The 16,253-nt window shown below is 39.3% G+C and overlaps 1 protein-coding gene across 1 annotated transcript in view; it reads right to left on the reverse strand.

Moving 5' to 3' along the window:
* The window catches only part of FLT1 (fms related receptor tyrosine kinase 1), an 87,824-nt gene that overhangs the window by 16,670 nt on the left and 54,901 nt on the right, over nucleotides 1-16,253 (reverse strand). The window contains exons 9-10 of the mRNA XM_077484077.1: nucleotides 7,564-7,733; nucleotides 7,314-7,470 (exon numbers count right to left, since the gene is read on the reverse strand). Coding sequence (XP_077340203.1) covers nucleotides 7,314-7,470; nucleotides 7,564-7,733 — 327 coding nt within the window. The remainder of the gene's footprint in view (nucleotides 1-7,313; nucleotides 7,471-7,563; nucleotides 7,734-16,253) is intronic.

Consider the following 16,253-nt stretch of genomic DNA (forward strand, 5'->3'; position numbering starts at 1 on the left):
GCAGAAGGAACATATTGTGACTGGTGACAATGAAGTATCACAATACATAACAAAATCTGCTGCTCATAATACAGCTGAATAATTAAGGTATGGTAACACTGAAAAGATTACTCTAGGCAAATGCAAACCATACTGAATAGTCAACAGTAAACTTTATTAAGTGTAAATAAATTATAAACAGTTCAGAGTAGGGCTGGTGGAAGGGCTGGTGGAAGGGCTGGTGGCAGCCTAGAAGCAATAATATACTTCAGGATTGGACAACCTAGTCTTTTATGGAGATTAATATTTAATAAAGGAGAAGGAACACTGTCTCTGTTGCTCCTAAATACACATGAAAGCAATGGACTTGGTGGAACCTATATGGAAATTCCCCTAATGATGCCATAGGGAATCACATGGAAACACGCTGTGACCATGAAGGGCCAAACAGAGTTTGGTTTTACATATGAATGGAATGGCTGTCCTTTCCAGCACTGACATCAAATTATTAGTCAGCATCTGAACAAGATCTATTTCAGAACAGTGTTGGACACTGTTAACAAGCTTCCAGCAATTAGCATTTTTATATTGGACTTCATTCTACAACTCAGGTTTTTTTGCCATCTACCTGATTATTTGTACATTATTGTGTTTATTCCTAAAATTTTGAGAATAAAAAGAATGTTTACAAAAGGATCCAGTTGGAGTTGACGTTATAAAAGTAATAGCATGTTCTTTAGTTTATGTATTACAAGTATTTATATAGCACTGACAATTACAGAGCACTTTGCATATATATTGTACATTCACACCATTCCCTGCCCTCAAGGAGCTTACATTCTAGGGTTCCTAACTCACATACCCATACTAGGGCCAATAACCAACTAGCATGTCTGTAGAGTGTGCAGGCACAAAGTGAATTGCAAACTCCAAGCAGTTAGTGCCATGATTGGGATTCAGATTGACAACCCTAGTGTTGCATAGTGGAAGTACTAATTGCTTAGCTACTGTGCTTCTAAACTGTTGTCAGTAGGAAAAGCCAAATCATTGAAGAATTAAACAAAATAAAAACAGGATTTCAACTTGCACATCACTGGGTGATTGCAGTAAACACAGTTTTACCTTATCCGCTGACTAAATAAGCATATACTTTGATAACTGAATGTTTTCTATTCCTTTAGTATATCAATCTCATTACCAACTCTTTAATCATTTTACGAGTAACACTGAAAGAGAATGCATGGCTATGATGCCTATATCTTCCATATGTACCTGGTGCCCTCTACTGTATGATGGGCCCACATTGGGGCAATAATGGGGGCACTGGAACCAACTCAAACAGCCATTGCTGTGTCCAACAGTTCATAAACCACTGCTGATGTGCACATGACAAGTCTATGAGGTCATAAATAATCAACATCGACCAAGTCATCCTGCAGGAGTAAGTTGAATAAAAATTTGGAAGTCCAGTCAAGAGGTCATTTGAACATACAGAGACGTATGAACCCCTAAAGTTCTTTCACAGTTTTTTTCATGTTCGTGCAGTAATGTGCACCTAAACCTAAGAATAACACTATAATAAACTGCAGCTTACTAGTCTGTAGACGTGATGGCCTCATCAGTTTTCTTTTCTCCCTGGACTGTTTTATTTATTTTCACCTGGTAATTCTTCCAGTAATATTTTCAGTGTCCTAGAGTGACAATAGTTACTCACTTTACTGAGGAGCATCGTTATCACGCTAGGAAGGAAAGGACTACAGAACACCTCTAGCTTTCCTCACCATAACATAATGGGGAAGGTATTCTGTAGTTCAAAATGGCGAGCTGGGTCAGGCAAATAAGACTTCTTGGGATTACAGTGCAGTAGAGGTGGTGTGTCATCAGCTCAATTTAGGAAGTTACAAGCTTACTCATTTCTGGCTGGATCAACAGATGTATATTTTTTTGCACTTATTAAACAAATATAACTAAACACTTCCATTGGGATATTTTACAGACCCCAAGGGAACAAATAAATGACATTTATTGTTAGGGTCTATCCAATCATCATATCCAATTTATGGCATGCTTTCACCATATAAGGATGTTTCAAGCTCAAGATTATAGATTTTCCATGGCACTGATACACTAAAAATGCACAAAACCCATAATGCATTAAGGATTATCTAAAAAAATTCAGTTCTTGCAGCTTTAGCTACTGAGCTGGACAAAGAATAAGATGTTTTTCAATAGGCGGTATGGAGGTAACATCTCAACCTGGGAAATATAACTATAAAAAGAACAAAATATTTGTAAAACATTTGTTTTTTTTACTCCTAACCATGTTAAAGAAAAAAATATATATGTATAAAACTACTTTACATCCCCATTAAAATCACTACACTAGTTACTGCAGATCCTTCTTGCACTGCACCCTAGCTTGTTGCACTGAGAGTTCGTGGATTGTATCCCTCTGGAAAGTTCTTTCTGGGTTAAGAGCACTTTGAAGGAGCAGGGGGGAGTAACACATCTTGGGATTATTTATTCTTGACTTTCCTGCAGTCTGTCCTTGACCATACTTTGGTGTTTTTCTTTCTGTTTGCTATGAATAAGGAGGAATAGACTTTAACAGAAGTCATCATTTCTATTTTAATATTATAAACCAAAAAGGAGGTGAGGGGGAGGAAGAAAGCCATAAATCTGGCAGCGTACAGTAGCAGGAAGCTGAGAACCCCTGCAATTATGTTTTCAAAGATCTTAAAGCAATTCCACGCTTCCACCAGGAATTCCATTGTTAACCATTTGTGTCCAAGAACATCTTTAATGCCCCTTCTTTTATATCTCCTTTCCAGAATATCTCAATATGTATATTTATTTAACTTATTGCACTTAACGGTATAATTCACACTATACATCACTTGCTGCATAAAAACAGGTTCTTATTTATTTGCTGAGGGTGATCTGAGTCACCCTCTACCCCAGAAACAGAAATTCCATAAACAATAAGAAAACGAGGTGCAGTATGATGTCAGCCTAAAAATCGAGTTTTCCATATTCCAGAATTTAAGGAGGAAATAAGAGCCAGCATGGACCGAAACAAAGTTCTCTATATAGTCTGTTTAGATGAGGTATTTGATTTGGCCACTGGAACCACCATCTGACCTTTAACTTCAAAGTGGAAACATCTTTAAAACAGTGAGTTTCCTGGCTTCTTTAAGCCCTGGTGTCTTTTCAAGTCTTATTGATCCAGCTCAGTTGCTTGAGTATCTATTGATGGGCCATTGGCATGGTGGGTTTGGGGTAAATGACCCTTTCCCCCCTCTATTAAAGTGTTTCTGCCTAATCTGAAGCTTTCAGCATGTGGCTGCTGCAAATGGTTGGGCTACTGATTAAAAAATGTATGCCTCAGGATCATCTGAAGCCTCCTGGTACATTCAGTGAAAGAGTGGATGGGGCAGTCAAAGCAATGCTTTTAAGGTTTGATGAAAGGCTCAAAAGACAGTAGCCTATGGGATACAAAATACTCTGTAGCTACATCTTTACACAAATTAGATTTTCCTTATCCTATTATCCTGGGTTTCTGACACCTCCCATCAGAGAAATATATGGACTGCCATTATTGACCCCCTTATGAACAATTAACCAATCAGTGATGTCAGAATGCTTGATCTACTGAGCTACTGTATATACCTGTCCCAAGCCTGTATAGAGCCTGTATAGAAATCCCCTTCATATAATCATTTGAACCCATATACTTCCAAGTTATTGCATGCAGCATTTGAATACATCACATCATCCCCATATTGTATAGAGCCATGTTTTCCAGCTCCCTCATGCTCGAAGGGGTTAATGCTGCCTCGCAGGAGATGGGGGGTATAGCTGGGACCCTTAAGAATACATAAAGCTTTTAAGGAAGTAAATTGTGCCATGTTTGAAGATGCAAAGATAACAGCAGTGCTGGGAACAGTCTTGTATAGGGGAGGAAGCCAAACAAGAAGAGGAAAGCAGCGTACGCTCCTGATTTCGCACAGGAAACTCGGAACACCTCCTGCCAAAGGGAGATAAGACGGCTCCCATGGCCTATTCTGGACCAGGCCACTGTTATCAACCTTTTGCTGCTAGACTGTCCTCGGTCTCCTCTCTCTCCTCGTGTTCTTAGCCATTTTTAAAAAGCTTCTGCTGCCATTGCTGAACGGCGTGCCAAACACAATAGAGTGGTATAATTATAACTGCTGAATGAAACAAAGTTTCCGGGGCAAGCGTGTACTTCATGACACTTATATACAGTACCCACGGGCTGTTATAAATGAGCCTTCTGATGGAACAGTGGTGAATAGTAAACAGCGGCACAGTACTGAACACACTCCAATCATTTCCTTTCATAGAACTTCCTCGGTGTCAAGCCAAAGATATATTCACTTAAAGAGAACCTGTCATGTTTTCCATTTATTACTTAATAGCCAATGCCAATTACAAAATCCTATTTTGTAATAGTATTATTGAGTCCCAGGATCATCGATAGCTGCTATATTGTAATTTTGCTTCAAAACAAGCCTGTGAGGACCGAGAAATGGGAGTTGTGATTCATGACTTATGTGTGAAAGTTGCATATGGAATATCTCTCATCCTTCATTTACTATTTGAAAGGCCTCTAAAAAAGTAGGTAATGTCATCATTGCAATGTTTGCTTCATTCACCAATCAAGACAAAATCTTTTATTTTTATTTACTTTGTGCATGATTGGATATTCCATGTGCTTATATTTTAACCTTCACTAAGCTAAGTGAATGTTCACATTGTAAAGCAAACATTTTCTGTCCCTTTTATTATTATACAGGCGACCCACTCCCACTGTGATTGTACGCAGCACGAGCCAATCAGAGGGTCAGGCGGACCCGCTGTCCACCGGGACCCACTGATCGTTCTGAAGATTAGCAGAACGGTGGTCTGCCTATTCAAATAAGGCAGATCGCTGTTCCTTAGAGAAGGGAAGACTGAGGTCTTGTGTTTCTGTTAAGCATTTCCCAGTACTTCCCACAGTATAAGCACGACCCATACAGTTAGAAACCGCCTCTGATGTTAACCCCTTCCCTGCCAGTCTCATTAGTGCAGTGATTTGTCCTTCACAATGTCGCAGTCCCGCTAAAAATCACTGATCGCCACCATTACTAGTAACAAAAAAATATATAAATTCCATAAATCTACCCCATAGTTTGTAGACGCTATAACTTTTGTGCAAACCAATCAATATACACTTGTTGGATTTTTTACCAAAAATATGTGGTAAATAGCAGAAAGTAAAAAAATATTTTATTTTTTCAAAATTGATGGTCTTTTTTTGTTTATAGCACAAAAAATAAAAACCGCAGAGGTGATCAAATACCACAAAAGGACAGCTCTATTTATGGGAAAAAAATACATACATTTTATTTGGGTACAGTGTTGCACGACCGCGCAATTGTCAATTAAAGTAACGCAATGCTGCATCGCAAAAAATGGCCTGGTCATGGAGGAGGGTAAACCTTCAGGAGCTGAAGTTGGTAATTTACTAAGCTTTACTAAGCTTAGAGAATACTGACTTTGCAAAGTGAACATGCTCTATTCCTTTAGTAAATTACTCTTCTGTCCCGCAATACAAATGCAGAGCATAAGGTCAATTTTAGACAATTTTAAGCCAATCCAGCAAGCAGTCCAAGAATGATATGGCAGAAAACCATGGTCAAGCATCCATGCCATTTCCTGTTTTCCCCTTTTACTTTTCGCTTATTTGTTTTTTCAAATCTGCAAACTATCTGAAGAATTACCAATTAAGTAATTGCCCGAGTTTTTGCCAATGATTTTCTCATCCACATATAACACATTAAAACCAGATGATTAAGTATGTATGAGGGATTTTATATTTCGGGGGGGCAGTTCCTGCTTGGATTTAAGGGCTTAGTATTCAATTATAAAGCTTTCTTGTATGGTACAGAATAACAAATCTTAAGCAGTTCTCTCCATGAGCTATTTTCAACTTGGGACCTCAGAAAATTATTCAAAATGGATTACAGGCAAAACAGACAGAACGCTGTCACTCAGGAGTGAGCTACTTTTTTTTCCTCACTAGAACTACAACTTGAATGAAAAAAAATATATGGACTGACATTGTTTTATGAACATGCTAGTTTCCCTGGCTGTTATGTTGACCTCCTGGTTCTAATAGCCAGAATCTCTGACCCTTGGGAGATTCTGAGCCCATAAACATGCAAATGCATATGCGTTACCATGCACTATGATGGCATTAACATGCTTTGCATTAGGATAGCCTTTGAAATCGATGGGCTGCCAATGCACCAAAACATGCCAAAATTCTGATGTGCCACAAACTTTTTAACACAAAGTACACTGTTGTGCTGCTGTATGTTGCAACGGGCTGTAAAACATATGCATTGCCTTTGTGTGTTGGAGTGACATTTAAAATTAATTCAACGCAGCAATGCATGTAACATGCATTGCTGTGCCTTGCAGAAACTTGTATTTCTGCAACTCACAGATGTAAATGAGCTCAGTGAGTAACAGACACTTGGAGCAGTAATTGATTGGATATTATATGAAATATGGTGGAGGGGATTGAAATGGATATGAGGGATATGTGCCCCACATATTGAAGGTCAATTTACATCTGCAATTTTAGTTTTGGGTGGATTGAGCCACCTGCTGATTTTGTATATGTCTCAGACACTCTAAAGTGGAAGTAGAACCATTTTTATAATTGAATTTAAAGAAAACCAATACTAAGCCAATACACAACTAAATACTTGACCAACAAGACCCCCTGGCCATAAAAAGGGAATAATAAAGGGAATCAGAGGATCAGCATGCTAGCATATTTAGAAGGAGGTCAGCAATTACAGACTATGTGTTTCTCTTAGCACAGAACAGTCCAACTGATGTCTCAATTTTTTATATCTCTTTATAGTCCTGTACACCATGTGTCCTGATTTGTAACAGATTTTTGCTATTAAATGCCTTAAAATACCTAAAATTCCTGCTTCCAGCTCTCACACTGCAGTGCTCTGTGTTGGCAGAGCTGAGAAACAGTCACACCCCTCAGTAAAAGCTTCCACACACAAACTTATTTTGCAGACAAGGGGTGGAGGATGTGTCTGACCAGCTCTGTTACATTACAGAGTCGCTGGGTCTAACACTGGTGGATATTGAAATGCAAAACTGCTGCAACAGGAAAGTGGAGATGGGACTAGGAAAAAGGAGATTGTTAGTACAAAGTCTGTCTGACTTTATATATATATTTTGTGACTTCAACTTGGCTTTAAACAACAAATATGTACATTAATTGTTGCACCCATAATGCTCACCTTGCCCTAGAATAGATTTTCGGACACGGATGCCAGGTCCAAGTTATAGTAGGTGGTGGAACACCATACACTGTGCATTTCAGCGTTTGCCTGCTGCCTAGGAAACGTGGATCTGGCTCTTGAATTGATGTTGATTTTTCATAAATGCGAGGCTTCACTGTAAAAAAAAAAATCAATATAAGTGGCTTTCTCTAGAATATATGTACACATGTTGAGAGAATGAGAAAAAAAGGAAAAGTAAATCATTTACCATTCACTTTGAGGGTCATGGTTACGTTTTTGATCAGGTTCCATTGCTTTAGTCGCAGGACCACCGTGTAATCCCCTGCATCTTCTTCTGCTACATTTTTAATGGTTAGGCTATTACCATTGATAATGTACCGTGAACATTTATCTGCTGCTAATAACTTGTTCTTCAACCTGTAATGTAAAAAAAATAGTAGGTACATATTTAGACGCAGCCAGTGGAATGTCCTAACCAACTCTGCTGGGCCCACAAAGACTGCAAGACAACTTAAATGGGCGAGCTTCTATCCATAGTTATGAGAAAGTGCATAATTGATATTAAGCCTTATAAAAAGTCAACTCTTGATAGACCATTTTATTGTGACAAATGAAGATTTTATTTGGACCAAACCTTCAGACTTGGCACTCTCCATCGTATCACTAAGTGTATGCTGGCTTTCTCAGGGACCCTGTTGGGGCTCCAATTGTCAGGAGAATTCTACCACTCTATAACAATCATCTAATACATTCAGAATCACCAGCAAACTTAGGAGTCCAGCACTCCACCATGCTAAGTCCAGAAAGCAGACAGTTTCTGGGTGTTGTAGTTCCTTGTTCCATCTTCTCTTCAGTACTCTGAATGATTTACTATTTATAATAGGGATCACCCATGAAAGCTATTACATTCTGCTCACTGACATAACCCTGTCTTTCACTACATAAAAATAGCTTCAGATATTTTTAGAACATGGAATTCAGAACATTTATGGAAAATAAATCTCTTTTTTTTTCACAAATTCCCTTCCTAACCCTTATTAATATGACCCCTACATTCATTTCGTGGGAAACAATGTGTAGCTATAAATACAAGAATCAAAGTTTACAAGTCTATTTTTTTTTTTAAACTCTTGTATATAAGATACAACATATTATAATCCGTGGAGAGCTCAATCAAAATGTATTGTAACATTTAAAAGGTAAATGTTTTCTAAAAATACTGCCTATTATTTTCTTATAAAAATCTAAAAAAATCACTGCGCTCAGTGTATAGATAAATAAACACACTAATTAACACAATTAAAAATAGATCTCAAAGGAAACAAATTAAATGCATCTGGCTGCCACACAGCGATGATATCCTCAGATTCCCTGGTGATACTGCTCTCTACATATGCATCACACAGAGCATAGAAAAAATGCAACTCACATGGGAAATAAAATATTGACAAGTACAGAGAACAGCACCATTGCAAGTGCACTGATGCACACGATGAAGTCACAAACCAAGCCCCGCCCAACGTGTTTTATTCCTGTACAGACATCGTCAGTGGGAAGAGGCTCATTTTCCTGTCGATTTCCATGTGGGGACAAAATGCTTTGGGTGGGCGTGGTTCCTGATGTCATCACACTGGTGGACACTGTGAAGTGGACACTTGTTTGCTGTGAGTTGTTGTGGGAACATATTATTTCTTTCACAAAACTAGATGTTATGTTTATTGCAAGATTTATTTTATGTCTTAAAGTGGGACTTGCACTATTAATTATCATTTTAATACTTAATGATAATGGCCACCAATAAGAGAGAGTGCAAATCTCCTCAAAGGCATCAGAAACATCAATAACAACAAGACTTGGCATGACAAGGAGCATGACCAGCTAGAGATATACTTTGAAATAAACTGTAGATGTAAAAGCAAAAGCAATGCTTCAATATATTAATTATCCAGAATAACCGCCCCTGTGTGCCTCTCTGATATTAGTTTCAATTTGCTACTATAGGTTGGACTTCAGAGCTAATAATAATCACCAATGGCCATACTCCTAATTAAAAAACAATGCTTTACTACCCATTAAAGCTGGCCAAAGAAGGATCAAAATCCAGTCGTTTCAGCAGGGACCAGCTGAATTGCAACCTATCTATGGCCGTTTCTGTGCAAGAAAAGTTGATCTAATGATTGACTCCTCTCAAACAAGATTGTTGGTATTTTTACCAACAATATTCCCTTAAGAGGGCCATATCCATGGCCCGCTTAAGGGCACTCTCTCTGAACAATAGAATGGCTTTGGTGGGGCTTAACCAGGTAATTAGAAACATCACCTAGTATGAAAGTAAAGCCAGCTTTCAGCCCACAAGTATAAGGCCTCATATACACTGGATGTTTTTCAGCTGCTCCTAGGGGCGTCTGGCATTTTTTTCTTCCTGTCTCCAAATGCTCATACATGTTAGACCATGTGTCCATTAACACATCAGCTTTTAGAGGAGTTTAGAGGCCCCTACTGGCAGTGCATTCAGGAACAGTGGCGTTTTGGAAGAAGAAAAGCTTAACATGCGTAAATGTGTGCAAAACACGTCTAAACGCATATTAACAATAGCCACATTTAGTGCTATAAAAATGCACTGATTACTGTATAAATGTCACTGGCAAGGAATGGGTTAACACTAACGATCAAGGGGTTAACTGTGTTCCCTCTCTGCGTTCTAACTGAAGGGGGATGGGACTGTCTAGAGGAGATGACAGATCAATGTTCATACTTTGGATGAACACACGATCAGTCTATTCTCCCCTCAGAGAACCGGGATCTGTGTGTTTACACACACAGATCTCGGTTCTCGTGTGTCACGAGCGATCGCAGGAGCCCGTCAGTCATCGAGCCCGCTGGGCACTTGCATCAGCTCCGGGGGCGAGCAGAATAACAACGTTTCTCCCAGCCATGCCCTTCTACTGCAGTAAAACTGTGGCGACTGGTCAGTAAGTGGTTAATTTCAATAACCAGAATTATGATTCTGCTGGATTAAATGAATTAACGCCCAAATGCTAGACATAGTTAAACGTGCCTAAATGCACTAAACAAGTTTACAAACATCAAGTTTTTTTTCTGAAAGGAATAAAGGCATCTAGGGTGAAATGTCCAGTGCACATGAGGTCTAAATAGCCAATTATGAGGCATTACATATATAATACATGTTACTGACAAAGTTGATTATCTCTTTTCCCTACCCTATTAGATCATATTTGTCAGGATGGTGGAGATAAGCCGCATTAGTTATATACCATAGTCAACAAACTGAAAGGCCTTGATAATAAGCCACAGTGTGGCCCTTGGATTTCAATTATGTAAAGGACAGGAAAACCACCATTAATTGTTTAGAACAAATAACTTCATGTGAACTGGAATAGCTTCTCAGCTACAGAACCTTATGGGAAAATTGAGTCCATGACCTTAGGGCCAAATTAACAATTAATTGTCTTCCCTTACTATTTCAGGAACCAAGTGTATGGAGGCTATTCCTACTTACTATATTTGTTTTCCTAATTAGATTTCTCACGCAAACCTTTGTTTCAGGTATAAAACATTAGGCCATTAATGACGTTGCTAAACATCTGATCAGCCTCACAGATAGCATTGTTTATCAAAAAAGTTTTGCGTCTTCTTTTTATAGTTTTAGAATGTTGAGCCTCACTGCCAAAAATTGACTACAATGGGTGAGCCACAAACAGAATTGTTGCACAGTTTGAGAGACAAAAGAATGGCGCAATATCAAAATATATACTAATCAGCAAATTATTGACTGAATGGAAGTTTGAGCTTCAAGAGAAATAACAGCCTTCTTTAAAGCGGTGATTTTTACCTGCAGGCAAGACTATAATAAGGGTTACCTGTAGGTAAAATTAATATCTTCCAAATGTGCACCGCTTAGGAGATATTCCCCATGGATGCAGCCGGTGATGTCACCGGTGCATGCGCTCTGAAGGTTCGGCATGCCATGCCAGACCTTTAGAGCCCCGTGCCATAACTGAGGGCTCCTGCGTGAGAGTGACATCATTGCGGCTCCGGCCACTCACACAGCCGAGACTGCGAACCTAGAAAGAAGAACGGGGGAAAATGGAATCCCTCTCAGCGGTTTCAACACACCGCTGGAGGGCTTCATTTTAGTATTTCATAATGTTCTAGTATACGATGCATACTAGCACATTATGCTATTATTTTTTTTGTATTTCAGCAGTTTACTACCACTTTAATAAGGGACTTTTCCTATTCAGGGAAATAGGTTTTCTTTTGAGAACATCTCCCTGCTCCCCTAATCTTTGGTGGTCCTCCATTTCACCATCAGTTGGTAGTCCAATACTGTGGAAGCTCCATATTAGATGGTGTCAGAGTTTACACAGGATAAATGACTTTGAAAATGTTTGGACCTGAAGATTGGATGCTAAGGCCAAAGCAATGCATTCTAGCAGGAGATCTTATGTTCTCCCAAATCCAGAAGCACTAGGTATTTACTGAAGGCTCTGGTAAAGCAATGAAGCAGTGGGAAGCATGGTGAAGATGAAGTTGGGCAATGGGTGGGAGTTTATTCTTTCAAGTGAGCCTGTTACATTGCCATTTCACAATTCTCTTAAACTCTACTTAAAAGTACAAGAGGGGGAAAACATGGTAAATTAATTGTTTTTCAATAATACTGTTCTTCATTATGCCAGCATGCAATCTTCTTATAATAGTCTTGCCTGCAGGGTGATATGGTACAGAAAGTGGTAGATATTGCACATAAGTCAGATTAAGGGTCTAGATTTTACTAGTAAGATTCCAATATTCCTAAGAAGTAGGAGTCTTATATTGGGGTAAAGGATAAAGAAGCCACACATTGACAAACTGTGGAAAAGCAGAGTTCCACTGCAGCCCAGAGCATTAATGCAAGCCTTCTGTCAAGTGATTGAATTTAAAGAGGCAAGTTACCGGAAAATTATTTTATTTAAACTGGAGAGTTCAAAATCTGGTGCAGCTCTGCGTAGAAACCACTTCAAGTTTTGTTGTCAAAGCTTAAAGTAATAGTAAAGGTAGAAGGTTTTTATCTTAATGCATTCTATGCATTGAGATAAAAAACCTTCTGTGTGCAGCAGCCCCCCCTCAGCTCCCCTAATACTTACCTGAGGTCCATCTAGATCCAGTGATGTTGCATGAGTGTCTCGGCTGCCTAGGACTCCCCTCCTGATTGACTGAGACAGCTGTCAAAGTCAATCAGCCAATGAAAATGAAGAGAGAAGGGCGTGGTTGAGTCTGTGACTCAGCTCGGATGCTCCTATAGCAAACTGCTTGCTGTGAGGGGACTCAACATGAGGGAGGAGCTAGGAGCACCGAAGAGGGACCCGAGAAAAGGAGGATCTGGGCTACTCTGTGCAAAACCACTATACAGTGAAGTTAAGTATAACATGTTTGTTATTTCTTGACAGGACATGACGATGATGAAGGCACGGCCGATCATAGATGGTACCGCCCCACTTTGCATGGCGCATGCACGTGATCGCGAGTGCTCTGTGCACACACGTCGGTGCCAGCATGTTCCCGGGAACACTGCTCGTCACCGACGCTAGTAAACAGCCAGGTTCTCCTTCTCACACACCAATCGTGTGTGAGAAGGAGATTTTCGGTAACATCTCGTTACTGCTTACAGTTTACACCTACCACAGTTCATCTGAGTACCCGAGTACCTGTCACAGTCCATCTGAGTACCTGAGTACCTGTCACAGTCCATCAGCATACCCGAGTGCCTGTCACAGTTCATCTGAGTACCTGTCACAGTCCATCTGAGCACCCGAGTACCTGTCACAGTTCATCTGAGTACCCGAGTACCTGAGTACCTGTCATAGTCCATCTGAGTACCTGAGTACCTGTCACAGTTCATCTGAGTACCTGTCACAGTCCGTATGAGTACCTGAGTACCTGTCAAAGTCCATATGAGTACCAGAGTACCTGAGTACCTGTCAAAGTCCATATGAATACCACAGTACCTGAGTACCTGTCACAGTCCATATGAGTAACCGAGTACCTGAGTACCTGTCACAGTCCATATGAGTACCCAAGTACCTGAGTACATGTCACAGTCCATATGAGTACCTGTCACAGTTCATATGAGTACAGAGTACCTAAGTACTTGTCACCGCCCTTCAGAGTACCCGAATACCAGTCTCCAACACATAAGAGTACCTGAGTACCTATCTGTAGCCCATCAGAGTATCCGAGTACCTGTCACCAGGCCATCAGAGTACCCGAGTACCTGTCACCAGGCCATCAGAGTACCCGAGTACCTGTCACCAGCCCATCAGAGTACCTGAGTACCTGTCTCCAGCCCATCAGATTACCCGAGTGCCTATTTGCAGCCCATGCCTCATAGAATATACGTTGGGGTGTTTGCTTTCCAAAATGGGGTCATTTTGTGGGTAATTCCATTGTACTGGTGCTCCAGGGCCTTCAAAAGTGAAATAGGTGGTTGAGAAATGAGATGTGTCATTTATGCTCGTAGAACGCCTGAAGGTGCTACTTCAATGTTGGTCCTTTGTATGTGGCCAGGCTGTATAAAAGTCTCACACATGTGGTATCGCCATACTCAAGAAGAGTAGGAGAATGTATTTTGGGGTGTAGTTTGTTGTACGCATATGCATATGACAATTTTGTAAATATTTTTTTAAAAAATCTTCATTTTGCAAAGAATTGTGGGAAAAAATTACAACTTAAAAAAACTCACCATGCTACTTACTTAATATCTTGGAATGTCTACTTTCTAAAAAGGGGTAATTTGGGGGGTATTTGTACTTTTCTAACTTGTTAGTCAGAAATGAGATGCACCTGATGTACTGAAGACCTGATCAGATGTGATCAATTTTCAGTGATTGGCACCATAGTTTGTAGACGCTATAACTTTCACAAAGACCAAATAATATACAATTATTTGGGTTATTTTTACCAAAGATATGTACCAGTATGAATTTTGGTCAAAGAAAAATTACTATTTAGCAAAATGACAGAAACAAAGAAAAGGTAATTTTTTTCACAAAATTTAAGTTTTTTTTATTTATAGCACAAAAAATAAATAACCCACTAGTGATTAAATACCACCAAAAGAAAGCTCTATTTGTGTGAAAAAAAGAACGCAAATTTCATATGGGTACAATGTTGCATGACTGAGTAATTGTCATTCAAAATGTGAGAGCACTGGAAGCTGAAAATTGGTCTGGGCAGGAAGGGGGTGTAAGTGTCCTGTATTGAGGTGGTTAAAGGGTGCCTTGACTGAAAAAAGGTTTAGAAACACTGGGTTAGATCCTAATATTTTGAAGAAACTTCAGAAGAAAAAGAAAGCGTAACATCCAACCCTTCAAAAAAATTACATTGTTGTCATATAGCCTATCCTCCCCCTACAAACACAGATGGGGGCCCCTCCAATATTAGTGCCCACTATACATTTAAGTATAAAATGGTCATATAAATTGCTAATAGATATGGGAACGGTCCTTCAATTTACTGTAAATCAGGAGGTAAATTCCAAATATGCTTTAAATACCTCCCATGAGAAAAAAAAAAAAAAACATACAAAAATGAAATGTTGGAAATGCATTGGGTTAGATTACTAAAGGCTGTTCAGTTTGTAAATTGAATGTGTACTGAGCTTAGTAAATCAGACAAAGCCATGCTAAATTTAATTAACCAATAATGTGTGAGTACAACTCCATGGGTGTTTAAAATGAATTCTGGTTCACCTTCATTTTGCAGAGTGTGTGTTAACTCTACTAAGTGAACAGCCACTACTCCTTTTGTTAGTCAACCCAGTACAGAGGAGCCGCTCTCAGTCGAGTTTATAAAGCTCCCTTGATTTATCATCCATTATAATGCATAAAGTAGACAATGTGATTTTGTGTATGTAAGCCCTAACTATTAAGTGGTATAAGAGTCGCTAAAAAGTGTGCCTTGTTTGTGAATTGAATAGCAATGTCTTGACATAGTGACTTCAGAAAGGTTGGGTCAGCGGGTAGGGCAATAGAGAGAAAACACACACTGTAAATATAGTCTGACCATTTGTGTAAAAGGACGTGACTCATTATTCATTGAAGGAAAGCCTGACGTGATGTCCATTCATAAACTACACTCACTAGATGTAATAGGGAAGCATTAGCGACAGTACACTGCAACTTTCTTGTATGAATGTAACACATTTTTACTACAGAATATGCTAATTGCTGCAGAGCACCTATTAAAAAGATCATTCTGCCTAATACCATAATTAAAAAATTTCTGCACATTTACTGCAAATCTCTTCAATGGTGAGCTAATGTTTTCTAATTATATCAAGCAATGGATCACTGTTGCTGCAGAAGTGCATGGGGGGGGCGGAACATATGTTTGTGATTGGTCTTAGCTACACAGTACTGCAATATCAGGGGAAGGGACAGGGTCATACACCCCCCATACCTCTGTTAGGTTAGCTGTGTTGCAGCGGAGCAAAAAACATGGGCAAAGTACAGGTTCACAATAATTAAATGGCCAAACAAAAGTAATTTTTACATAAAACACAACATTAAAACATTAACGTATAAACGTATTAAATTATAAACCCCCAAAAAAACATTTATTATATTGCAGTTTATCAATTCTGGGTGCATTAGTTTTCTTTTTTTAGGCTTTCTTTATTTTTACCTGTTGATAGGGCCATAAGTCATAGGGCCACTGTAGGGGTGCTTACAGTGGTCAGCTTTAATTTGTTTATGTAAAACCTTTTTCCTAAAAGGAACTAAACCGGTTTGCTGTAACTGCTTAAAAAGGTGTTAGCTGGAGTTTGGCTTCAATTTGTTAGTGCATCTAAATCGATTAGTACATTTATCACTCCCCTCCCCCCAGACTGGCAAAGCTGCTGTCCAAGGGTGTCTCTGGGCTCCTTCATCCAAAATG

The sequence above is a fragment of the Lithobates pipiens genome, unplaced genomic scaffold (assembly GCF_037356315.1).
Source record: "Lithobates pipiens isolate NorthernLeopardFrog02 unplaced genomic scaffold, aLitPip1_a1.2 Scaffold_16, whole genome shotgun sequence".
NCBI lineage: Eukaryota > Metazoa > Chordata > Amphibia > Anura > Ranidae > Lithobates > Lithobates pipiens.